Consider the following 27,603-nt stretch of genomic DNA (forward strand, 5'->3'; position numbering starts at 1 on the left):
TGTGCTTAGTCTATACTCTGAAATATTACATTTTCTCACAACATTTTTAGCTATTTTATGCCAAAAACTTGCGTAGAAACAGTAGTAAAAACCCTAACCCCCCCCCCCTCATGTTTTGTATCGCATTTTTGTTATGTCTGCCCACTGCTGGTTTGGAGGTAGATGGGCAAAAAGGTTTGTTTGTGGGCCACACCTGCTATTATATATTGTGCCAGGTATACACAATGTGGCCAGCATGGCGTCTACATGTCTTTGTTATACGTCACATGTGCTATGCTAGAAATGATGGCTGTTTATGGTGTATTGTTATGCAGGGAATGTTGGGTCCTTCTCATTACATATCAGGATAATACTCATTGTTCTTGTAGTGTTAAGGACTGGAGAAGTGGGTTCTGTCTGTTGTCCTGGACAAGTGTTATTCATTCTTTGCTTACACCTTCACCCCACCCTGTAGGTGTTCACATGCTAAACATATTCTCAATAGGCCGGGTTTATTTTTGATTAATTTGATTTATTTGTCAAATAAAGGTGATAACTCAATTTATTACACAGTTTCAGTAAAGTACATTTGCCAAAATGACCACTAATATGTCCCCGCTGTATTTTATAGTGTGAATATACCCAAAGAGGTTTACTTTGCTGAATTTCCTTGCTGAATTTCTCTGTGTATCTGCGCCGCTTCATCCCCATGGTAAATGGTGCTGAAATGACGGGAAACAGTCTGATTTACAGTGGAATTTGACAAAAAATCAAACTTAGGTTTTTATTACTGGATTCTGGCAGAAGATTAAACATGTTCAATATTCCAACAGAATCCGGATCCTTGTCAGAAGTTCCATCATGGAAAATCTTTTGCAGTCAATGGGAGTGTGGTTCAAGGCAAAATCCAGGCATAAATTCCTTGCAAATCCATAGTGTGAACAAGCCCCTTCTGCATCCTGAAGAGAGAGGCAAATTAAAGGGGTACTCCGGTGAAATACAAATTTTTTTTAAATCAACTGGTGCCAGAACATTAAACAGATATGTAAATTGCTTCTATTTAAAAATATTAATCCTTCCAGTACTTATCAGCTGCTGTATGCTCCACAGGAAGTTTTTTTTTTCTTTTTAAATTTCTGTCTGACCACATTGCTCTCTGCTGACACCTCTGTCTGTCTCAGAAACTGTCCAGAGCAGAAGAGGTTTGCTATGGGGATTTTCTTCTACTCTTGACAGTTCCTGAGACAGACAGAGGTGTCAGCAGAGAGCACTGTGGTCAGACAGAAAATACATTTTAAAAGAAAAAAACTTCCTCTGGAGTAGGGATCGACCGATATCGTTTTTTTAATCGGTGGAGGTTAGAGCCGATAGCCGATAACTTATACCTATATTCCAGTATAAGTTATTGGCTATTTATCCCCCCGCAACACCGCTGCAGATCATTGATTTAAAGCGGGCGCTTTAAATCAATGAACTGCAGTGGCTTCTGTGGTGCCATAGACCGCCGCCGCCACCTGCTTCTCTCCCCCTGCCTGTCCGGGGGTCCTGAGTCCTATCACCGCTCCGCGTCGCACCCCCCACCGCACCGCCCCGGCCCCGGCCCCATTCCCTCCCCCATCCCCGATTTTATAATTACAGGGGCCCACTCCACATCTGGCTCCGGTGGCGTCCTCCTGAGCTGTCACTGTGCGCAGTGCAGGACGCAGCAGGAGCCAGATGTAGCGCGGGCCCTGGGAACAGGTAATTATAAAACTGGGGATGGGGGAGGCAATGGGGCCGGGGCGGTGCATCGCGGTGTGGTGGGGGGGGGGGGGGAGTCGCGGTGCGGTGGGGGCGGGGCATTATCGGCTTATTGGCAAGGTAATTGCCGATACCGATAATGCCCAAAATCGTGATTAGCGGCCGATAATATTGGCCAAACCGATAATCGGTCGATCCCTACTCTGGAGCATACAGCAACTGATAAGTTCTGGAAGGATTAAGAATTTTAAATAGAAGTAATTTACAAATCTGTTTAATGTTCTGGCACCAGTTGATTTAAGAAAAAAAAATAGTTTTCCACTGGAATACTTCTTTAAATCCTCATTGACTCTTCCCAATGATCATTGGGGCTTTGATTCCTGTGTGAAATCTGCCTTAAATCACTCAGTGTTCACATATCTCTACATCATTGCAGCATGGCGCAGAAAGGATTTCAGTGAGAAAATTTGTTATTTTCCTCAATGTGCACATAATTCTTGTCATTATTTCTAGGTTCTGGGCAGCCATACACTTTGCTATTGCTCCTGGTTCCTCCCACAAACACTTGGGTGCTCAGCTTTGTGAAGCAGCTATGTGCCTTCAATAAAAAGAGAGGAGTAAGCCACTGCCAGACACCTCTGATAGCAGTTTATCTCCCATGAGAACAATAGTATTGGGCATGTTAAATTTCATCATGTCCATTCCTTTTTTCCTGACATCTACCAACAGGGAAAAGTCAGACACCCCAATACACATTGAAGTGTTAGGCTGGGTTCTCACTGCAGAATTTCTGGGCAGAATTTCTGCTGGAGAATGAGCAGGCGGCGCTAGGACAGAGCAGACTGCATTGCTGCTCCCATAGACTCCAATGCATTTCTGGGTGGATCTTTTGGGAGATCTGCTCAGAAATGCATTGCCATCTATGGGGATGGCAATGTAGTCCACGCGGTCCTAGTGCTGCCAACTCGATCTCCGGCAGAAATTAGGCCGAGAAATTCCACAGTGTGAACCCAGCCTTAGGGTCTATTCACACTTCTGAATTTCTGCTTGTGGAATTCCTCCTCAAATTAAAGCCCATAGACTTCTATGGGATTCCGCACTCCCATTCCCACTTCTGAATTTCTGCTATGGGCTTTAATTTGAGGCGGAATTCTGTAAGCGGAAATTCTGCCGTGTGAATAGACCCTTAGGCTGGGTTCACACAGCAGAATTTCTTGGCAGAATTTCTGCCGTAAATCAAGCCAGCGGCACTAGGACCGTGTGGACTACATTGCCATCCCCATAGATGGCAATGCATTTCTGAGCAGATCTCCCAAATGATCCACCTAGAAGTGCATTCCAGTCTATGGGGGTAGCAATGCAGTCTGCTCGGTCCTAGCGCCAGTATCCGATGAATTGTAATGAATGTCTATTAAATTGCGTCTCTGACTTGAAGTCACTTTAACTAGTTTATTTGGAAATTGCATTGTGATTGATCCCCCCCATAAGACCTTATGCACACAGAAAAGCTAGGAGTCTGTCTGTACACTTTATTGTGGAACTGTAGCACCATATTCTCCCTTAAAGGGGTACTCCAATGGAAAATATCTTTTTAAATCAACTGGTGCTAAAAAGTTAAACAGTTTTGTAAATTACCTCTATTAAAAAATTCTTAATCCTTCCAGTACTTATTAGCTGCTGTATACTACAGAGGAAATTCTATTATTTTTGAATTTCTTTTCTGTCTGTCCACAGTGTTCTCTGCTGACATCTCTGTCCATTTTAGGAACTGTCCAGAGCAGCATATGTTTGCTATGGGGATTTCCTCCTGCTCTGGACAGTTCCTGACATGAACAGAGGTGTCAGCAGAGAGCACTGTGGTCAGACAGAAAATAAATCCAAAAAGAAAAGAAATTCCTCTGTAGTATACAGCTGCTAAAAGGTACTGGAAGGGTAAAGATTTTTTAATAGAAGTAATTTACAAATCTGTTTAACTTTCGGGCACCAGTTGATTTAAAAAAAAAAAAAAAAAAGTTTTCCACCGGAGTACCCCTTTATTGTTAGGCTTCCACTTGTTTTTGCTTTTTTCCTTAATTGAAGAAAGCCCCACAAAAACTGCCCTGTTCTTTTTTTCTAAAATAGTGGGCTTTAGTCTTCTTGGTTCTCTTTTTTTGGTGGTTTTTCTCATGACAAGTCATGTAACGCTTTTATCATTTTACTCAAGGATTTTCATTGAATAATTGGGGGGGGGGGGGGGGGTCACAAAAAACGCCATAGTCTCAACATGCTGCAATTGTGGAAAACTGCCACTGAGCCCAAAACAACTTAAAAAAACAAGATAAGTGAAAAAATGGCAGGTGGATTTTGAGTTTCATAAATCAAATAAGCTTCTAGGGAATTAATACCTTTGTGGTATCATGTATGTGGATGAAATGAACTCCTGAAGGTGCAGTACAGACCCATAGTTTTCTGTGACATTTTGGATGTAAATAACATCTATGATACAGCCATGTCAATAATACAATAATAATAGAGGAGGTAGTGGTGGAGATGTCAGTCCAGAATATTCTTTGCTCTATGGCAGCCATTCTTCTTTGAGCATTCGTTCCCCACCAATACTCTGCTCTGTTCCAGTAATAACTTTTGTGAATAGCTTTTAATGTAATTTCCATGTATAATAGTTATATTGGCTCCAAACTGGAGCTCCGCTTCATATGTGATGTCCTGATACAGTTCACATGTATATATATATCAAATGTTTTTCTTTCTTTTACAACTTAAGTTTTCCGGCTCAACCCATATCCAACGTAGATAATGGACGTCACTGAGGCTCCTACAGGTACAACAAACTGGCTGCAGATTTTATTCTATGCTTTGTAAAATGGTTTATGTTTTTCTTCCCCTTCCATACTATGGTAAATGTAAATGAGAAATTACGGTATCTGCTTTGACATTGTATCAACTTTGAATTTGATCAAGTTTTGTTCTACCATATTTTTGTTTCAGCGGAAAAAACTGACAATGGAGCAGTGATTATATATGGGCTTATTCACAATGGGAATAATATTACAATGGGGGACAGATGCTTTTAATACATCAGGGCTTAACACCTATATTTAGGTCTAATATCATGTAGAATCACAATAGTGGCTGAAGGCCACAAATACAATCCTGGAAGTAGTCCTAGTAATGGATGTCACTGTGACTTTCCTGCCACCTCTTTTCCCCAATCACAATAGTAGGGAAGTGATAGTCTGCTGATGTATTTAGATGTTGGTGCAGTCTAAATAGGTGAATTTATAAGGGAGTAGGCCTCATGCTGTCAAACTCCATCTGCTATCAGAAAGCAGAATGATTATCCAGTCAGGGGGCAGCTTAAAGGGGTATTCTGGCTTTAGACACTTTATCCCCTATCCAAAGGATAGGGGATAAGATGTCTGATTGCGCCGCTGGGACCCCCACAATCTCCCTGCAGCACCTGCATTATGGCCCAGATTTATCAAACTGTGTTAGAGAAAAAGTGGGGAGATTTTCCCACTACAACCAATCACAGCTCAGCTTTCACTCAGGAACCAGAAGTTTTCGGGACTAGAGACGTCACGCCCCCTCCATTCATGTCTATGGGAGGGGGCATAACGGCTCTTAGACATGAAGGGAGTGGGGCATGGCGTTACATGACGTCTCCAGTCCCGAAAACTTCCAATTTCCAAGCCTGGAGCTGCTCCACACATGATGCAGGTGCTACCGCTGGGACCCCTTGCGATCAGACATCTTATCCCCTATCCTTTGGATAGGAGATAGAATGTCTAAAGCCGGAATAACCCTTTAAAGAGATTATTTTAAGTTTAAAACTAGCTGATCTGTGGAAGTCTGGCTACTGGGACCCCCACGGATCATGAGAATGGAAGTCAATTGTCTCCCAAATGAATGGAACAGCAGCACACATGTTGGCTCACCTCTCTATTCACTGTCCCTAGGAGCAAGCATTGACCTTGGGAATAGGAGATATCTGTTCATCTTGAAATTAGCCATTTTAAGTGGATTTAAAATAAGTTTTTCTATCACATAAAGTGATGGCATATTGCTAGAATATGTCATCACTTTATGACCAGTGGTAGTCTGCCCTCTGAGAACCCTTTCCAATCATGAGAATGAAGCAAATACAGCCATCACATGCTTATTCAGCCATCCATGTTCAGTGGGGTAGTGGAATACGTTGCTGGCAGACTTCTGGGGGCAGCCCCACTATACACATTAGGCAGTCCCAGTCAGAAGGCTAGCCTAATGTGTTTGGTCTCCTCTAGTGTGTAATCTGCCTCTGTTTGGTTTCTTTGCATTTACTTGTTACTTTGATTTAATAAAAATATAATGTGTAGTTTATACATATTTTCAGTATTGAATAGCTGAAAGGCCCCCCCTTATAAAGGCTAATGTACTTCAGTCTATGTGTCAGTTACCTGATGATCCTCTATTTCTCGCTGATGGTTTATGATCTGTTCTACCTTCACTGGAATAGACATCTGCTCTCCATAAAGTAATTTCCTAGGAGCCTGTTATATACTTATGGATATGCACAGCAGTAAATATGAGGAGGCGTAGCTGTAAGGGGGAAAGCAGCAAAACAAAAAAACTATTCTTACCAGCCCGGTTCCCCTGTTGCCATTCTGCCAGTGCCAGTCTCTGCCAACAGGTGCTTCCTGGACATCTCAGCACACAGTAAATGCCTTCCTAACCAGGTATTGACTGCAGTGTGTCACTGCTCCTTTCATTACCATAGTGGCATTTCCTGTGTATGTCAAGAAATGGCCCACAAAGTGATGAGCAGCGGGGATTGGGCACTGTCAGAATGGGAGTGGCAGATATTGTGTGGGTAAGTATCACTTACCCTTCATATTAGAAATACCCCATAAATGACCCCATTATAGAAACTGCACCCCTCAAAGTATTCAAAATGACATTCAGTAAGTTTGTTAACACCTTAGCTGTTTCACAGGAATAGCAGCAAAGTGAAGGAGATAATTCAAAACCTTCATTTTTTACATTCGCGTGTTCTTGTAGAAAGATTTTTTTAATTTTTACAAGGGGTAATAGGAGAAAAAGCCCCCCAAAACTTGTAACCCAATTTCTCTTGAGTAAGGAAATACCTCATATGTGTATGTGAAGTGTTCGGCGGGCGCAGTAGAGGGCTCAGAAGGGAAGGAGGAACAATGGGATTTTGGAGAGTGAATTTTGCTGAAATGGTTTTTGGGGGGCATGTCGCATTTAGGAAGCCCTTATGGTGCCAGAACAGCAAAAAAAAACACATGGCATACTATTTTGAAAACTACACCCCTCAAGGAACATAACAAGGGGTACAGTGAGCCTTAACACCCCACAGGTGTTTGGTGACTTTTTGTTAGTCAGATGTGTAAATGAAGAAAAAAAAATTTTCACTAAAATGTTGGTTTTTCCCAAATTTTACATTTTTACAAGAGGTAATAGGAGAAAATGCCCCCCATAAGTTTGTAACCCCATTTCTGAAGTATGGAAATACCCCATGTGTGGACGTCAAGTGCTCTTCTAGCACACTACAATGCTCGGAAGAGAAGGAGCGCCATTGAACTGTTGGAGAGATTTGTTTGGAATGGAGGTCAGGGGCCATGTGCGTTTACAAAGCCCCCCGTGGTGCCAGAACAGTGGAGACACATGTGACCCCATTTTGGAAACCCTCACAGACTTTAATAAGGGGTGCAGTGAACATTTACACCCCACTGGCGTTTGACAGATCTTTGGAACAGTGGGCTGTGCAAATGAAAAATTACATTTTTCATTTTCACGGACCACTGTTCCAAAAATGTCAGACACCTGTGGGGCGTAAATGCTCACTGCACCCCTTATTAAATTCTGTGAGGGGTGTAGTTTCCAAAATGGGGTCACATGTGGGGGGTGTCCGTTGTTCTGGGGGCTTTGTAAACACAGGTGGCCTTCAATATTCTCTCTCCAAAAGCCCAATGGGGCTCCTTCTCTTCCGGGCATTGTAGTGCACAGGCAGGGCACTTTACATCCACATATGGGGTATCTTCTTACTTAGAAGAAATGGGGTTACAAATTTTGGGGGTCTTTTTTCCTATTTTCCCTTGTTAAAATGAAAAATTTAGGGTAACACCAGCATTTTAGTAAAAAAATTTTTTTTCATTTTCCCATCCAACTTTAACTCAAATTCGTCAAACACCTGTGGGGTGTTAAGGCTCACTATACCCCTTGTTACATGCCGTGAGGGGTGTAGTTTTCAAAATGGGGTCACATGTAGGTATTTATTTTGTTGGCGTTTATGTCAGAACCGCTGTAAAATCAGCCCCCCTGTGCAAATCACCAATTTAGGCCTCAAATGTACATAGTGCGCTCTCACTCCTGAGCCTTGTTGTGCACCCGCAGAACATTTTACACCTACATATGGGGTATTTCCGTACTCAGGAGAAATTGCGTTACAAATTTTGGGGGTCTTTTTTTCCTTTTACCTCTTGTGAACACCAGCATGTTAGTGTAAATTTTTTTTAATTTTTTTACACTAACAGGCTGGTGTAGACCCCAACTTTTCCTTTTCATAAGGGGTAAAAGGAGAAAGAGCCCCCCAAAATTTGTAGTACAACCACCAGCTGTTTCAAAGCTACAACTCCCAGCATGCACTGACAGACCATACATGCTGGGAGTTGTACTTTTGCAACAGCTGGAGGCATACAGGTAGGAAAACCTGGTTCTGTTGCCTAACTCAGTATTTTCCAACCAGTGTGTCTCCAGCTGTTGCAAAACTACAACTCCCAGCATGTACTGATCACCGAAGCGCATGCTGGGAGATGTAGTTATGCAACAGCTGTATGTACGCAACTACAACTCCCAGCATGCCGAGACAGCTGTTTGCTGTGTGGGCATGCTGGGAGTTGTAGTTTTGCAAGATCTGGAGGGCTACAGTCTAGAGACCACTGTATAGTGGTCTCCAAACTGTAGCCCTCCAGATGTTGATAGGCAACAACTCACCGGCTTCCATAGGATGGCCGCACCAGGGAGCCGCATCGCCATCCTCTGCCGCCCGCCGCCGATGGTAATTGGACCTCCGGCGGTTCCCCTGCTCTGCCCGGACTACAGTGGGTGGGCAGAGTGGGGGTACCAAACTTTAACACCCCCACGATTTGCTACTGGTCGGTCTCTTCTGACCGACGGATAGGAGGGGTGCCTGCCACCTCAATCCTATCTCTTCAGGGGGATCGTGGATGTCTTGGACAACCCCGATCCCCCTTATTTTCCGGAACACCGGAGACCCATATGACCTGGAATCGCCGCAGTGTGAATTCACCGGCAAATTGCAGTGATTGCCGACATGGGGGGATCTCAGGACCCCCCTGGGCATAGTCATGGGATGCCTGCTGAACGATTTCACCAGGCATCCCAGTACGGTCCCCGCCGTGCATCGGGCGGGTACAGGTACACCCTTGGTCCTTAAGGGGTTAAATAAAATGATGCACCTAAATTAGTATGTGTAAAATTGTAATCTTCTGACCCCTATAACTTTTTTATTTTTCCATATGCAGGGATGTATGAGGGCTCATTTTTTTGCGTTGTGATCTGAAGCTTTTATCGGTACCATTTATTTTTCAATCGAACTTTTTGATCGCTTTTTCTACATTCTTTTAGGGTGTACAAAGTGATCAGAAATACACAATTTTGTACTTTGGAATTGCTTTTACGTGTACGTCATGGACCGTGCAGTTTAATTAACATTATATTTTTATAGTTACGACGTTTACGCACGCGGCAATACCACATATGTTTATTTTTGTTTAAAAAAAAAAATTGTAATTGGGAAAAGGGGGGTGATACAAACTTTTATTACTGAAGGGGTTAAATCACATTTATTAACTTTTTATTATTTTTTTACACTTTTTTTTAGTCCTCATAGGGGACTATTACATGCAATTCTTTGATTGCATACACAGATCAATGCTATGCCACAGCATAGCATTGATCAATGTTATCGGTACCCGATTGCTCCAGCCTGGATCTCAGTTTTGGAGCAATAGAATGCTGATCGGACAACGAGGAGCATAGTAAGGAGCTTTCCGCTGTCCGCTGTTCCACTTCACCGCGGCGATCCCAAACAGCCCGCTGATCAAACTGTTTTCTCCCGTTTTAGATGGCGTAATCAACTTTGATTGCGGCGTCTAAAGAGTTAATACCGGACATCAGCCTGATCGGCAATGTCCAGTATTAGCCACGGGTCCTGGTTGCTGATAGCAACTAGAACCTGCTGGGTATGAAGCGCTCCTGAGCCTATATAAATTGAGTATCCTTGTAACCATATGGACCTACAGAATAAATATAATGTGTCATTTTTACCAAAAAGTGCACTGCACGGAAACAGAAGCGCATAACACAAGCTCTCAGATTGGTCTGTTGGTGGAAAACTGAGAGCTTTATGATTTTCTTATGAGAGGAGGAAAAAATTAAAGTGCAAAATGGAAAAACGCTTGCAGCAGATTTTCCACAGCGGGTTACCCTCATGCAAATATAATACACTCAAAACCTGTGCAGAGGGAAAGTTTCCCATAGCAGCCAATCAGATCGCTTCCTTCATTTTAAAAAGGCCTCTGAAAAATTAAAGAATGGATCTGAAGTTTTGATAAATCTCCCCCAAAGTGTTTTCCTATCTCAGACTCTTATGACTTGTCTACAGGCCCGGTCCAAAACTGTCACATAAGTTCTGCTTTAGGCTCCTTTCACACTATATGTTACTCCGTTTTAAAGACCCATTGCAATGTACAGTTAAGAAAACCCTTAAAAATGGCCGTTACAAAATCCCATTCAAGTCTATGGGATTTTGTGATTATCTGTTATCACCCATTATTATTTAGAACGGACGTTATTTGTGACTGGAGAAAAAACGTTACATGCACGAATTTTTCTCCCGTCACAAATAACGTCCGTTATAAATAATAATGGGTGATAACGGATAATCACAAAATCCCATAGACTTGAATGGGATTTTGTAACGGCCGTTTAATGGCCGTTTTTTAAGGGTTTTCCCAAGGGGACATTATAACGGGTCTTTAAAACGGAGCAACTTTATAGCCTTAGCAGAGATTTACAATACAAGTAGATGAAGGTTTTAACCTCACAACCACAGGTACCGGAAACATTCTGCACAGAAATCTGCGCATGGTGTTGTTTTTTAACCCCTTAACGACAGCGGGCATAAATGTACGTTATGATGCGCTGGTACTTTGCACACCAGGACTTACGTTTATGTCCTGTATATGACCCGAGCCCCGAAGTGGTGCTGGTGTCATGCACGGCAGGTCCCAGCTTCTATCAGCAGCCAGGGACCCGCTGGTAATGGCGGACATCATCGATCGCATGTCCTCCGTTAACCCCTCAGATTCCATGATCACTGCAGATCCCCCAATAAAAATTTGAATCACTCCTTTTCCCCACTTTACACAAAAAAAGCATTAAAAAAATTATTATTGAACATATTTGGTATCGCTGCGTGTGTAAATGTCCAGTCTATCAAAATATAATGTTAATGATTCTGTACGGTGAACGACGTAAATGTAAAAAAAAATTAATAAATAAAGTCCAAAATTGCTGCTTTTTGGTCACATTACATTTCCCAAAAAATATAATAGAAAGCAATTAAAAAGTTACATAAACACAAAAGTGGTACCCATAAAAACTATAGGTCATGGCAAAAAAAAATGAGCCCTCAAACAGCCCTGTGTACAGAATAAGTGAAAAGTTAGAGGGCGATTTTAACCTGTTAAGGATGAAGGGTGTACAGGTACGCCCTTGCGTCTTGGTACATAAAGGGGTACTCCCCTGGAAATCATTTTAGTTGAAATCACCTGCTACCAGAAAGTTAAACAGATTTGTAAATTACATCTATTTTAAAAGCTTAATCCTTCCAGGACTTATCAGCTGCTGTATGCTCCACCGGAAGTTATTTTCTTTTTAAATTTCCTTTCTGTCTGACCACACTGCTCTCAGCTGACACCTCTGTCTATTTTAGGAACTGTCCGGAGCAGGATAGGTTTGCTATGGGGATTTTCTCATGCCCTGGACAGTTCCTGACATGGACAGAGGTGTCAGCAGAGAGCACAGTGGTCTGACTGAAAAGAACAACTTAACTTCCTCTGGAACATACAGCAGCTGATAAGTACTGGAAGGATTAATATTTTTAAATAGAAGTAATTTACCAATCTTTTTAACTTTTTGGCACCAGTTGATGAAATTTTTTTTTATGTTTTCCAGTGGAGTTACCCCTTTAAGGACGGCTTTGAAGCGAGCACAGGAGCAGCTTTGTTGCAATTTGTGCAGAATTGGGGATATTTTGTCGTTTAAACACAGCCTTAGATTGGCCAGACACAGGACTGTGATCAGTCACAATATAGCGCAGTGTTTCCCAACCAGGGTGCTTCCAGCTGTTGAAAAACTACAACTCTCAGCATAGCCAGACAGCCTTTGGCTATCCAGAGATGCCGGGAGTTGTAGTTTTGCAACAGCTGGTGGCACCCTGGTTAGGAAACACTGATGTTACAGGTCAGAGATCATGTTTCGACTAAACTGGTAGATCACTGTACTATTGGCCATTGAAAGCTATTGTTTGTGTGTAATTTACATTACAAATGGCCATTATATCTGACCTTTATCTCGTGTATGGCCAGCTGTTGTGGAAGTTCCTGAATAAAATGGTGACTACTGTCATTTCATTCGTTTAACACCTTCCACAATGTCTTTAGAGCTATTGGCCAAAAATAAGAGGATTTGAATGTGTATGTTTAAATACATAAGTAACATTATTATATACATTGTACAGTCACCTTCTGTATGCATTTTATCTATTACACTCCTTACATTTTGCTTGATTACATTATGTGCAGTAATATGGCTGGTGAGTAGTAGACAATGCCTCCTTTATACAGACAAGTTCCTCCAGAATTCACATCCAGCTTGGCTTTATGGATGCCCCCTTTGCTATAGACAGGGCCCTATTTTATGAACACACGGCTAGAATGGCTTATACATTAGGCCACTGTTTCCCAACCAGGGCGCCTCTGGCTGTTGCAGAACTACAGCTCCCAGCATGCCCGGACAGCCAACTGTTGTCCAGGCATGCTGAGAGTTATAGTTTTGCAACAGCTGGAGGCACACTGGTTGGGAAACACTGCATTAGGCAAAGCCAAGGGAATGAACCCTATACAGCAATGAACCATGTCCCTACTTTTTTTCTTTGTGTGCCTACATATAAAATCCAAGGCACATGGAGAAGACAGTATCATAGCAAGCAATGGGTGCTGTATTATAGAACTGTACAAATTGGATCTGTAATACAGTCTTCATGGCATAAGACAGTGTTTCCCAACCGGGGTGCCTCCAGCTGTTGCAAAACGACAACTCCCAGCATGCCCGGACAGCCTTTGGCTGTCCGGGCATGCTGGGAGTTGTCGTTTTGCAACAGCTTGAGGCACCCCGGTTGGGAAACACTGTCTTATGCCATGATGCTATGCAACAAATATAAAGGATCTCTCTGTAACATCATTTTTTATTTATTTTTATTTATTCATTTATTTTATTTACTTATACATTAATTTATTTATTTCAATGTGTGTGTGTGTGTGTATGTATATATATATATATATATATATATATATATATATATATACCGTATATATATATTTATTTATTTTATTTTTTATTTACTTATACATTAATTTATTTATTTCAGTGTGTGTGTGTGTATGTATATATATATATATATATTTATTTTTATTTATTCATTTATTTTATTTACTTATACATTCATTTCAATGTGTGTGCATATATATATATATATATATATATATATATTTTTTTTTTTTTTATATTTTTTATTATTATTATTATTATTATTTTTTTATATTTTTTTGCAGATGGGGAGATGGATTCTTTTTTATTTTATTTTTATTTATTTTAATATATTTTTTTGTTGGTAATTGCTCATATAGAGCCCTTGTCTTGCACATATATTATTTCTAACCATACTATGGCTATGCAGCTGCTCTATCCTCCATAGAAGCAGTATGTATGTGCTTTATCTGTTTCTTTTCCCTCCCCCACCAACCTGTGGGGGGAAGGGAGGCTCAGCCTCTTCTGCAGCTCTTCACTCCTGCTTCTGTGCTGCACTACAGCCAGATGGAGGAGGAGGGGTACCGTCTCGCTTTAACCCCTACAAAGACCAATATGGCGATAGCGTAGGAACAAGTATTACCTTTTTAGTGGAGATTGTGCATGTGATAGTATATATGAAGTTATAGCAGCTCATTTCTCTCACGTGTATTTCAGGGTGTCCTCATTGTACAGCAATGGATACGGATAATATTCTTTATAATATGTAATAAAGTGCCAGGGTTTGTTATATTGTACAGATTATATCGTAGATAAAACAGAGCAGGAGAAGACAGTGCTACTACTATAAGGAATTAGATATGTTAAGAACAAACTATAGCTATTGTGAAGGGAACCTGTCGGGGGAGGATTTAGGCCCTCAAACCACCACCAGCCTGTTATCCAATATGGTAACAGGTTGTCAATGATGACTTTGTATAATGTTAAAAAAAAAAAAAAAAATCCCTTGAAATGGCTTATTTGTAAAGAGTCACTGGGTGATGCTGCTCACAACAAAGTCTGATAGAGGGGAATTTATAATTAAAGGAGTAGTCTCATAAAAATAAAAAAATTGGCCCCTATCTGCAGGATAGGGGATAAGGTTTAGATCATAGTGGAGTCCGAGCACTGGGGCCCCCCACAATCTCCTGTACAGGGCCCCGGCTCTTCCCTGGGGCGGCGCGTCACAACCCCCGTCCAAAGCCAGAGAAATGGGAGAGCCGAAGATAGCCGAACATCTCTCCCATAGAAATATATGGAGGGGGGGGTGTATTAGCCCCCGCTTCGGACGGGGGTTGTGATGTGCCACTCCAGGGGAGAGCCACAGGCACCGTGATCTTATACGTTTTTCTTTTTCATGAGACTACTCCTTTAATTTTACCCTGTTTTTTTGGTGGTACATTTTTGCAATTGTTGGAGTAATATATTTTTTGCAACTCCTTTAGACACATTAAAGGGTAGCTCCCACCATCCCTTTTTTTCCCCTCTGTCCCTGCCTATTTCCCATCTATCCCTAACCTCCTCCCTGCCTAAATTTTTTTTTTTTACTATATAAAAAATGCAGTTTTGTCTGCCTGGTAGCGTGCTCACTACCAGGCAGACTTCCCCAGCAGGCACCACGTCACTGATGCCTGCTGGGGCTGACTTCCGCCCTTAGTTCAGCTAAACAGGGTGCCTCCAGCTGTTTCAAAAACTGGAGGCACCCTGTGTTAAAAACAATACATGGCCGCAGCGCAACCCGAACCCCGCTACCCCTCCCCTGAACCCCGCTATCCGAACACCACCCCCCCAACCCCCCCCACCTCCCAGACATACCAGGACAGTGCAGCGACGGGCAGAACAGCAGCGATGGGATGCCGGGAGGCGGGGCCAGCGTGCAAGGCCAGGGAGCAGGGGAGCCAATGTGTGCTTCTTCTGTTCCCAGCGCTCGCTCCCGCCTGTTTGATTGACAGGCGGGAGCGAGCACCGCAGTGAGTGAATTCCGACTTATTGCCAGGCTTCAATGAGTCGAAATTCACTAGTGACGTCACTGCCGAATGCATTCGGCCACTAGGAGGGCGACCCCTAGTGGCCGAATTTAAAAGTGATTTTAAACTGTTTTAAAATCACTTTTTTTTTTATTAAAGTATATTAGAGATATGTTGTAGTACTTAAGTACTACAACATATCAATTTTTTTATTTCATGACAGTGCCCATTTAAGGAAAACAACTTGAATGTAGTGCACGGTTGACTTTTTGCAGTTGTCAATGATTTATCAACTGCGACTTTTTTAAATTGTCACAAAATTGTTGCGCAACCTTACACCAGCCCAGACCATACTTAGAATCTTGTCTAATACATCTAAGTATATATGACGTATGCCCAAGTACATGAGAGAGGGATAAAAAAAGCTTAATTTACACAAACAATAATATAGTCCTCCCCATATGACTTTTAGCATCGAGCTGGCTTTTGTTGACGGTACAAGTCACAAGACTGTTTACAGGTATGAATGTAGCATTCACTGTTTTCAAACCCCTTTTCTACGTTATGCTGCATGTGCCACATTTTAATTATGCCTTAAATACCATTACCAAGGGTCAGGGTGTAAAAATAAAAAAAAAACATGTAAATCGTGAACATTAGAATCATACAAAACAGTAAGACTCTGTGTGCTTATTTGCAAACAGGTTAATAGAGTAACACTATTTATTCATCGCCATTCTTCAGTTGTGGAACAGCAGTTCCTGACGCACTTTAAAACCAGCGCCGGCACTCTAGTGCCCAGTGTGCGCTGCCAGAAAGCTTCTCGAGATCCAGAAGTCTCCAGTGAGAATCACCTCCTGACATGACCATCATGCACATTGTAAAAAATGATGCGAGGCACCAGATTTGATTCTAGTATCAGAAAATCTGGTGCCCTGCATCATTTTTTTAAATCTACATAATACTTTTAAAATACCCTGCTCAAAAAAATAAAGGGAACACTTGAATAACACAATGTAACTCCAAGTCAATCACACTTCTGTGAAATCACACTGTCCACTCAGGAAGCAACACTGATTGACAACCAATTTCACATGCTGTTGTGCAAATGGAACAGACAACAGGTGGAAATTATAGGCAATTAGCAAGACACCCCCAATAAAGGAGTGGTTGTGCAGGTGGTGACCACAGACCACTTCTCAGTTCCTATGCTTCCTGGCTGATGTTTTGGTCACTTTTGAATGCTGGCGGTGCTTTCACTCTAGTTGTAGCATGAGACGGAGTCTACAACCCACACAAGTTGCTCAGGTAGTGCAGCTCATCCAGGATGGCACATCAATGCGAGCTGTGGCAAGAAGGTTTGCTGTGTCTGTCGGCGTAGTGTCCAGAGCATGAAGGTACTACCAGGAGACAGGCCAGTACATGAGGAGACGTGGAGGAGGTCGTAGGAGGGCAACAACCGAGCAGCAGGACTGCTACCTCCGCCTTTGTGCAAAGAGGAGCACTGCCAGAACCCTGCAAAATGATCTCCAGCAGGCCTGTGTGCATATGTCCACTCAAACTGTCAGAAACAGACTCTGTGAGGGTGGTATGAGGGCCCGACGTCCACAGGTGGGGGTTGTGCTTACAGCCAATCACCGTGCAGGACGTTTGGCATTTGCCAGAGAACACCAAGATTGGCAAATTCGCCACTGGCGCCCTGTGCTCTTCACAGATGACAGCAGGTTCACACTGAGCACATGTGACAGACGTGACAGAGTCTGGAGACACCGTGGAGAACGTTCCGCTGCCTGCGACATCCTCCAGCATGACCAGTTTGGTGGTGGGTCAGTAATGGTGTGGTGGGCATTTCTTTGAGGGGGCCGCACAGCCCTCCATGTGCTTACCAGAAGTAGCCTGTCTGCCATTAGGTACCGAGATGAGATCCACAAACCCCTTGTGAGACCATATGCTGGTGCGGTTGGCCCTGGGTTCCTCCTAATGTAAGACAATTCTAGACCTCATGTGGCTGGAGTTTGTCAGCAGTTCCTGCAAGAGGAAGGCATTGATGCTATGGACTGGCCCGCCCATTCCCCAGACCTGAATCCGATTGAGCACATCTGGGACATAATGTCTCGCTCCATCCACCAACACCATGTTGCACCACAGACTGTCCAGGAGTTGGAGGATGATTTAGTCCAGGTCCAGGACATCCCTCAGGAGACCATCCTCCACCTCATCAGGAGCATGCCCAGGCATTGTAGGGAGGTCATACGGGCACGTGGAGGCCACACACACTACTGAGCCTCATTTTGACTTGTTTTAAAGGGGTACTCCACCCCTAGAAATCTTATCCCCTATCCAAAGGATAGGGGATAAGGTATCAGATAGCCGGGGTCCCGCTGCGGCACCGAGCTATCATTACTACACAGAGCGAGTTCGCTCTGCTCGTAATGATGGGCGATACAGGGGACGGAGCAGCGTGACATCATGGCTACGCCCCTCGTGACATCAATCTGCTGTGTTGGATTGGCTACAGATCGATCAGTGATTATTGTTTTAACTTACAGCATTCTTGTCCAAAACAGTAAATCTTACCAACTAAAAAACAAAACTTACTTTATGCTATGATGTGTGATGCTATGGTGTTTTTAAAGAAATCATAGTTATAAAATCTGTTAGGAACAGAGCACTGAGTCAAGGGGTTGTCCCCGTTAGCTGCTCCATGGGCTCTTATTGATCAATCTCTCGGTATTTCCAGATAAAAAGAGATCTATCAATTGGGACAGTGCATGAGGCAGTAGCCACCATGGACCACCATGGACCACCCCTGTGAGTCATAGCCCTGTTCCTGGCTGGTTTTGTGAATCAGGCATTACTGTACAGTGCAAACTTGTCAGTGTTTCATGCTGCCCATGGTTCAGGCTGCATGAAAGAGATGACGGATTAACTTTAGGAAGAAACTGGCACAAATTTCTGAGCAAATCTGCACCTGTTCATAGTAAACACAGATTTCATATTACGACTTTCACACAGTACCTGATTTAGCTAATTTATCACCCGCGCTGTTCAAATAAAATGCAGTTCCCTCAGTATAACCCAACACTAGGTTTTGCCAATGCGTGCCTTGTGGCTCTAGTATTTAATGTCCTGATTATACTATAGAGATGTTTGATTATCGATAAGGAAAATCCCAATTGCGTATTTCCCTCTTGTTACAGATTTTATTTCTTCATGTATTGTACAGCTGAAATAAGCTCCCTATATGTGTGTTTTTTATTTTTGCTTGTTTGTTTAGAGGAGAAGGAAAATAGCAGTAACAGCATGGGGAAAAAGACCAAAGCATCTGATGCCTCCTCTTCCTCTGAAGAAGAAGAATACGTGGTGGAAAAAGTACTTGATCGAAGGGTAGTTAAAGGACAAGTAGAATTTCTCCTTAAATGGAAAGGATTTTCAGAGTAAGTAACCTATCGGCAGCACCTTAAAAGGGTTGTCTTATGAAAAAGACTACTATGTGAATTGAAGCTGGCCTGGTGATCTGCTGAATGCCACCGGTCTGGCTTCTAAAACCACCACAGACCAGGTGTCATTGCAGATGACGTTGCGGCCATCCATAAATATAGTATTGTAGAAATAACTGGTGACCATTCAAATGCTATGCAAGCCAAAGAGAAACAGAAAATGAGGGAGCACTTACGAGTCGGAGTCTTTATGCAGGTGAAGATTTTGTCTTTATTAAGGTGCAGGCATGTTCTCCTATAGCCAGACGCCAAGGGGAACGACAAGGTGCGCACCTCGTTGTTCCCCTTGGCGTCTGGCTATAGGAGAACATGCCTGCACCTTAATAAAGACAAAGTCTTCACCTGCATAAAGACTCCGACTCGTAAGTGCTCCCTCATTTTCTGTTTCTCTTTGGCTTGCATTGCTTATCTGTTAGAGGTGGAAGCACAGAAGGGAGGAGGACGCTAGGTGTTCTCGGGAGTCACCGGCTGAATTGTGCACGCATTAACCCCGTTAACCCTGATTGCCACAGCGGTGCCGACCGCTATATCTGTTCTCTACATTCAAATGCTATGTCCACCAGAGCGGGAGCTGATGATACTGGCTTATAGTTGTTGATACCTAGCTGGGGACTCCCTTCTATAACATTCAAATGATCTAATAGGGCATTTATTTGCATTACTTTGCCATCATAAATATACACAATTGATCTGGAGGTATCTGGGCTGTGACACATTTTTATAATTTAGCCTCTGTATTCCAAATCCATCAATATGTGACTGAAGTGTAGACTTTCAGCTTCACTTCAAGAAGTTTAACAAATACATTGCATTAACTGGTTAGGAATTCCAGCAATTTTTTTTACATAGCCCTTCCATTTTATAGGCTTAATATTAATTAGACAAACTCATATAATTGGGATTATATTTTAATATCAGGATACAAATAGTTTAATGTCTGCTTTAAGTCTAGAATGCATGGACACAATTTTATTGGCAATCATACATGCCCAAGACATAACACGGGTGGCATTGCGCTGCCTTCCCTGGCTGCCCTGACACGCTGCGGGACCATATGTATAGAGGTGCTGAGGGGGGGGGGGGGGGGAGAATATAAATAGCTAGCCCAGTGGGGGTCCAGACATATAGCGCTATATGTCTAGCCCCCAGCTGCGCAAGCTATATATATATATATATATATTCCCCCCTGCAGCGCTTATATACATATATGTCCCTCGCATCGCATACATATGTTCCTTGCAGCGCTATCTGTGAAAAGTATGCTATCATCAGCGCTGCTGATAACATACTTCACAGATAGCACTTCGAGGGACATATGTATGCGATGCGAGGGACATATATGTATATAAGCGCTGCTGATAACACACTTCACAGATAGCACTTCGAGGGACATATGTATGCGATGCGAGGGACATATATGTATATAAGCGCTGCTGATAACATACTTCACAGATAGCACTTCGAGGGACATATGTATGCGATGCGAGGGACATATATGTATATAAGCGCTGCTGATAACATACTTCACAGATAGCACTTCGAGGGACATATGTATGCGATGCGAGGGACATATATGTATATAAGCGCTGCTGATAACATACTTCACAGATAGCACTTCGAGGGACATATGTATGCGATGCGAGGGACATATATGTATATAAGCGCTGCGGGGAGGCTGCAGGAGTCTCTAGACGGTTAATACTAACGGATGAAAAACTGATGCAAACGGATGCCATTAAATAGCATCCCTTTGCTTCAGTTTGCACCAGTTAATAGAATGGTCCGTTTAGGAGGCAATAACGGAGAAAATCTAGATGGGGACAACTGCTGTGCGAACGTGTCCTTAGATCACAAGCCCTTCCTTCCCTATAGACAGACTCTAGTGTGATCCCAGACACCTATCGATCCAATACCCAGACCCTACTGGTCTAAACATGTATCTGTGACATGTCAAAAGTTTTTCTTAAAGGCAGGGACACTTTTAGTATGTGCCAATTTATTGACGTGAACAGTCCTAAAGTTTCTGCTATGTCTCTGCTGTATGATGTCCTTTTTCCACCTAACAATGGCCTCCCTTACCTTCCATGACATCTCTTTAGCTCACATATAGAGAGTTTCTATGAAGTGACATTTTTTGTTTTTAAATCAACTGGTGCCAGAAAGTTAAACAGATTTGTACATTACTTCTATTTAAAAATCTTAACCCTTCCAGTACTTATCAGCTGCTGTATGCTCCAGAGGAAGTTGAGTTGTTCTTTCCAGTCTGACCACAGTGCTCTCTACTGCCACCTCTGTTCATATCAGGAACTGTCCAGAGCAGAAGCTATGGGGATTTGCAAACCTCTCCTGCTCTGGACAGTTCCTGGTACGGACAGAGGTGTCAGCAGAGAGCACTGTGGTCAGACTGAAAAGAATTCCAGGAAAAAAATACAATTTCCTGTGGAGCATAAAGCAGATAAGTACTGGAAGGATTAAGATTTTTACATAGAAGTAATTTACAAATCTAGTTAACTTTGTGGCACCAGTTAATTTTAAAAATGTTGTTTTCCACTGGAGTACCCATTTAACACTATATTAACTCCCAGACCTTTTATCTCCTTAATTGGCCATGAAATAATAATCTAATAGCAGGCCACACCGGATCATACAATTGTCCAATTACTTTAAAGCCTGTAAGAATGGAGGGTCTATGTAAAGAAAAAAGTCTGAAATGCCTAAATGATTTAGTCACGTTGCGTGTCTTGTTTCATATCCATTGTGGTGATGTATAAAGGTTTAAATGTGAAAACTGTTTTACTGTCCTAATACTTCTGAACCAAGAAAGTGATTGTGGTTGTAAGGCCCACACTACAACTAATCTGCTTTGGTAACCTGTCGATAGCTCACTAAGATATGACAATACGTTCTAATATGATAGGATAACAATACTTTCTGGAGTACCTAAGTGGATTGGTCATTACTCAACAAGGAATTCTCTCAGTCTCATTAGATACATTCATACAGTCTTTGATTTTAAATGCAGCATATTGAAATCCCAATGTGCAGCCGCCTGTATTTCATTATAATTAATACAGGTTCTAGCATTAAACGTGCATGATCACCCCTTGCCTCTATGGCATACAATCGGGGGCACACTAATTCCTGCATGGACACAGGAGAACTCATAATACCATATACACAGAAAGAAAATCGAGTTCAAACAACTCCTTAATTAAAATCATGATTTTATTAGTACAATTTTAAAAAACAATGTGAACAGACGCCAATAATTGAAATTGGGATTAGGTTAGGTTCCAGTACAAAAAAATAGGGCTACTGCCAGCTGCAATGGGCTAACATATAATATGATGTAACAAGTAATTAATATAATATCTAAGTCTCTAAGAGAACTGCACTGCATATCAATTATTGCTACTAAAGTGCTCTATATACGGTATTTAAAATATACACTGACCACAATTGTGGGTATAATAGAATATAAATTAGTGCAAACAAATACTAAAATAGATTTCAACTCGCATGTGCATATATATACAAAGATATAATATTGCGCAATGATAGTGTGATGATATAGTGGTAACACAAGCGCTTATCTATGGATCCATGCAGACTGCAAAGAGACACAGAGACTGGTAAGATAAAGTGCATATAGTAAGCTTACCCATATTAAGCTGCAGAGCCCAGACCCCTACGATCGTTTCGGTTTCCCTTTATCAAGAGGTACTTAGTAGACTGAAGATAAGAAAGACTCTTTTAGGGGTCTTGTATAGGAAGGTACTCCAGGTGCTGTCTATATTGCAAGCACTACATAGGAGGAGATTTTTCAAAACCGGTCCAGAGGAAAAGTAGCCCACAGCAACCAATCAGATCTCTTCTTCTTTCTTTTTTCAGAGGCCTTTTCAAAAAAAAAAAAAAAAAAACAACAACAACAACAACAACAATCTGGTCGGTTGCTATGGGCAACTCAGCAACTTCCCACTGGACAGGTTTTGATAAATCTCCCCCTACCAGTGGCTGGAATGGCCCATGTAAGAGCACCCTAATTGTAATGATACCGTTATGTTGTGCTGTGCCTATGATGCGATCTACTATTCCATCCATTGCCACTTATCCCTTCTCTGCTGGATAGAGGCTCAGTGTGTGATTGAAGGGGTTTTAGCTGCTGGGACCCCTGTGATCTCAAGAACTGGGTCCTGAATCTCCCATAAGAGGTGATTGCGTACACACTGCTGCTCCATTCATCGTTTATGGGAGCTGCTGGAGATCGCTGAGTACAGTGCTAGTTATCTCTGATAGCTCTATTAGACAATGAATAGAGTGGCACTGTGCATGCGTGACTGCTGTTTCTTTTCATCAGGTGGCCCAGGACCCCATTCTTGAGATCAGACTGCTTTGATGATCCCCTTACGATCATACACTTATCCCCTATCCTATAAAGAAGGGATAAGTGCTAGTCACTGGAATAACACTTTGTGTTCTCATACAGTACAACTGTTGCAGTTGGCATCAAAGATGGTATGGACATAACCAAAAGCCACCCATAAACATCATCCGATATTATATAGAAAACTTAAGTTATATTTGCCTACAAATTAAATTTCTCTATGTCATTTTTAGCCTGTTTATTTGTGCAAATCTATTTACTGAAACCCTCCCTTAACACAGGATAATAGAATCAAAAACTAAAACATGTGTTATTGTTGTCCAGACAGGCCGTATCTTAAAATCTTAGCTGATCTAATGTTTTCCACCACTCTCTTACTTCAGAGAACATAACACATGGGAGCCTGACAGGAACCTGGACTGCCCAGAGTTGATCTCCGAATTTATGAAAAAGTATAAAAAGGGTAAAGAGTCTGAACCCAAATCCAAGCCAGAAGCCACAAAAAGAAAAGCTGGAAGTGATGATATTCGGGCTAAAAAAAGAAGAGAGGTAAAGTCATATGTTAGCCTTAAAAGGGGTTAATTTAGCCTTACGAAATTGATTGCCTATTCTCAGGATAGTGGGTCCGACTCCACACTTTCTAGCTTATTGAAATGGCTATGGTGTCCTGTTTTCTAAGGACGAGGTGGATCCACTTAGACTTGGGTTAAACATCTACATTTGTTTATTAATTTTATAAATACACCCCTCTCCAGTTCATGTAGAAACTAATGGGTTTCTGGAGTGCTACCCTTCGTCATGGTCAAGTGCCTCACAGAACATAAAAGTTTATATACACTTTTTATCATTAATTATTCTAGCACCTAGTTTGTAATTTAACCTCTGCTAGTATTGTAAAAAGCACATAAATCACCTACTTAAAAAATGCATATCAAAAAGTATTAACTATAAGTGCACATCATCTTGTTGAAAAACATGAGAAAACACTAGTCATAGAGGATACACTGGCAGCAGTTCTTGTGGTTCAAGTGAGCAAACTCTAGCAAAAGAACATACATGGAAGCAGAACATTCATAAATGTATATAGCATTGTTTCCCAATCAGGGCGCCTCCAGCTGTTGCAAAACTACAACTCTCAGCATGCCTAGACAGCCAATGGCTAATCCTCGACTCACAGAGAGTCATCCTCCAGCACACAGAAGAGGAAAAAACCCTGGGGCAGTGTTTCCTAACCAGGGTGCCTCCAGCTGTTGCAAAACTACAACTCCCAGCATTCCCGGACAGCCTTCGGCGGTTAGGGAATAAGATGTTTCCAGCGGAGTACCCCATTAATGCCCATAAGCCCCAATAAGACAAATGGCTGAACGAACCAGAACAATAAATAAATGCTGTTTCCACCCCTGTCCTACGTTCAGTCCACAAATTGTATCTTTAGAAGTTTGTGATTTTTATAATCTCTTGCAGAGCAATGACATTGCACGAGGATTTGAAAGAGGACTTGAACCTGAAAAAATTATTGGGGCTACAGACTCCTGCGGCGAACTCATGTTCCTCATGAAATGGTAAGTGTCTTCTGATTACTTTGTAATATTATATAGTACTTACCTTCATCCTAAGTCACCTACCCATATTCTATTGCAGGAAAGATTCTGATGAAGCAGATCTCGTACTAGCTAAAGAAGCCAATGTGAAGTGTCCACAAATAGTTATTGCATTTTACGAGGAGAGATTGACTTGGCATGCTTACCCGGAAGACACAGAAAACAAAGAAAAAGAAGCTGTGAAAAGTTAAAACTGTGTATGTGTGTGTATAAAATACCTCCCCTCATTTAAACACATGTATACACATTTTCTCCCCACACTCCTCATCCGTCGTGGTCCAAGTGTTATCAAAAGGGGGAGGAAATTTGCCTTTCATAAATTGTTTATTGTACACTTAAATGGGTTGTTTAGAGAGCAGAAACGTTTCTACCTGTTTGTTCCCCAGCATTTTTCTGAAGTATACCGTCTCAGACAAAAAAAAAAAAGGGGGGTGTTACGATTATTGAATGCTGGTGAAATATAATACCTGCACAATGTTGTCTATTGGTCAATGTGGAATACTTCAAAGACTGCAGAGGGCGTAAACTAGGACCTTTTCTGCCCCCTGGACAATTCCTTTACCCTGAACACTCCACAAGTGGCATTTGCACAAAATATGACTGCTACACAAGATGGGGGCAGCCATGACATGTTGGCTACACTTGGAGGACAGCATTGTAGATGTTGCTTGCTGAGTGCTGCTACACTTGTCTGGTGTTTCCTTTATTGTGAGGAAGATCTTTAATGGTGGGTAAGGGGTTAAATCCGTAAATGGTTACACTGTCCGGTAAGTACAACCAGGATGACTTGTGAAAGGACCTCCCTCATTTAAGTGACCAAGTATATACTGTACTAGAAAGGGAACATTGCTGCTTTCTCCCGTTTTTGGACGCTTGTACTTTGAGGGAGAAGAGTTTGTTTTAATGGTTTTAATTTTTTTAAATCTATCTGTATCTACCTTGATCTGGGTCTCTCTGCGTATTACTTGTTTTTTTTGTATCTGAAGATATTTGCTAAAAACAACAAGGAACTTCTCAAGTGGCAAGTGTATCAACTCGGGAGTATTTATATATTCATATCCAAAGTGTCAAAGAAAAGAAGCACTTTGAAAAAGACACTGTGTGTATGTGTGCGTGGGGGTTCCACCACCTGCACTTTAAAGAAGACCTCATCAGCCATTTGTATGGGGGTGTTATGAAACCGTGTGGCTTTCGTATGTGTTGTTCATTCAGTGTGCCATAAATAGTAATAGAATGTCACGTGAGACAGAGTTCATGCCATACAGTATTGATCCCATGTACAATCCTGAAGTGATGCTTGTTAGCGTTTTATATATATATATATACAAATATATATACTATTTCCATCTTTAATAAATTAAAACCACTTTGAGGGTTTTGATACAAGTTTTCTTAAAGGGGAAAATCGAAATGACACATTTCAGTTATGTCGGTGACAAAATAAATTTATGTATAGTACAGTAAAAGAAACTTTTCTTTTAATATCCGCTTGATGGTTTTTTTATGCTAAAGAGGTCTCAGATATGTAAATGGTTGTATTTCTTCTGTGGTTTAGTGCAAAATGTTGTTTATATAATTGATTGTGTGTGTATTGATTTTTTTTTTTTTATATATATATAGGAAATGCATAGTAAATGACTATATGAACCAAAAGTTAGGGATTAATAAATTGGTTTGTTATAGGAGACAGGCTACTTGCATATAAGCACGGGAAATAACTTATGGGAAGAACAGCAATGAGAGCTTTCTGGAAGTGTTCAGTATGTTGTAATATGAATTGTCTACATAAAATTAATATAGGAGGATAATGTGGATATGCTATTAATGGCAGCTTTCTATCCTGAAGTAATCCTGTATACTCTACCGAGAAGAACATTTAATGGGCTGTCCGGCGGGATTAAATATTAAATAAATAAAAGTAGTGAGTTAGGCAGACTAAGTTGTGGGGGGGGGGGGGAAGAGCAGTCCACATTTTAGGCTAGGTTCACACTGCGGAATCTCCGGGCAGAAAATTTCTACCCAGAGATTCCGAGTGCGGCCAGGGCCGACTGAATCAGTCGGCGCTATGACCGCGCGGACACTGCAGTCTCCAATAGATTGCAATGTGTTCCGCTAGTATTTCCGCCTGAAGAATGAGCAATGCCATTCTTCAGGCGAAAATTTTCAAGCGGATTTTCCATTCACAAATCTGCCTGCAATTTCAAAGCGGAATTGCAGGCGGAAATTCCGTAGTGTGAACCTAGCCTTACCGATCCCATACTGCATTCTAACAGCAATCCCCGTCCCTGCTGATTTCCATTTCCAGATCTGCATCTTAAGACAAGCTGCAATACAGGTCAGTGCTGCAAATATTTAAAAATTCTTCAGACTCTTATACATTTTATGTTGATGTCTTGTGCTTATATCTAAGTTTTCCCCATCATTCTACTTTTGATACCAAATCATGACAAAGTAAAAACAGAATGGCAGAAATCTTTGCTAAATTATTGAAAAGGAAAAACTAAAATATCTCTTAGACATATTCAGTACCTAGTTGAAGCCCCTTTGGCAGCGATTACAGCCTCCAGTCTTTTTGGGATATTAGCACACATTGATGTGGGTTTTTTTTTGCCATTCTTTGCAGATCCTCTCAAGCTCTGTCAGGTTGGGTGGACACCATCAGTGGAAGCCATTTACAGAGATCTCTTCAGAGATGTTCCATTGGGTTCAAGTCCAAGCTCTGGCTGGACTCCCTAAACCACTCCTGTGTGGTGTTATCTGTGTGCTTAGGGTCATTGGGG

General features: G+C 41.8%; 1 protein-coding gene across 5 annotated transcripts in view; it reads left to right on the top strand.

The window, feature by feature from the left end:
- Positions 1-26,144, top strand: part of CBX5 (chromobox 5) — a 33,321-nt gene extending 7,177 nt beyond the window's left edge. For 3 of the 5 annotated variants that reach the window (XM_056562794.1, XM_056562795.1, XM_056562798.1), the window contains exons 2-6: positions 4,481-4,537; positions 18,616-18,775; positions 23,606-23,771; positions 24,687-24,784; positions 24,864-26,144. In XM_056562794.1, coding sequence (XP_056418769.1) covers positions 4,513-4,537; positions 18,616-18,775; positions 23,606-23,771; positions 24,687-24,784; positions 24,864-25,014 — 600 coding nt within the window. In that variant the 5' untranslated portion in view covers positions 4,481-4,512 and the 3' untranslated portion in view covers positions 25,015-26,144. Of the gene's footprint in view, positions 1-368; positions 451-4,480; positions 4,538-18,615; positions 18,776-23,605; positions 23,772-24,686; positions 24,785-24,863 lie in introns of all 5 variants that reach the window. The other 2 variants (XM_056562797.1, XM_056562796.1) reach the window with 1 other exon arrangement.
- The last annotated feature ends 1,459 nt before the right edge of the window (positions 26,145-27,603 follow it).

This window comes from Hyla sarda, chromosome 2 (assembly GCF_029499605.1).
Source record: "Hyla sarda isolate aHylSar1 chromosome 2, aHylSar1.hap1, whole genome shotgun sequence".
In the NCBI taxonomy this organism is placed as follows: domain Eukaryota; kingdom Metazoa; phylum Chordata; class Amphibia; order Anura; family Hylidae; genus Hyla; species Hyla sarda.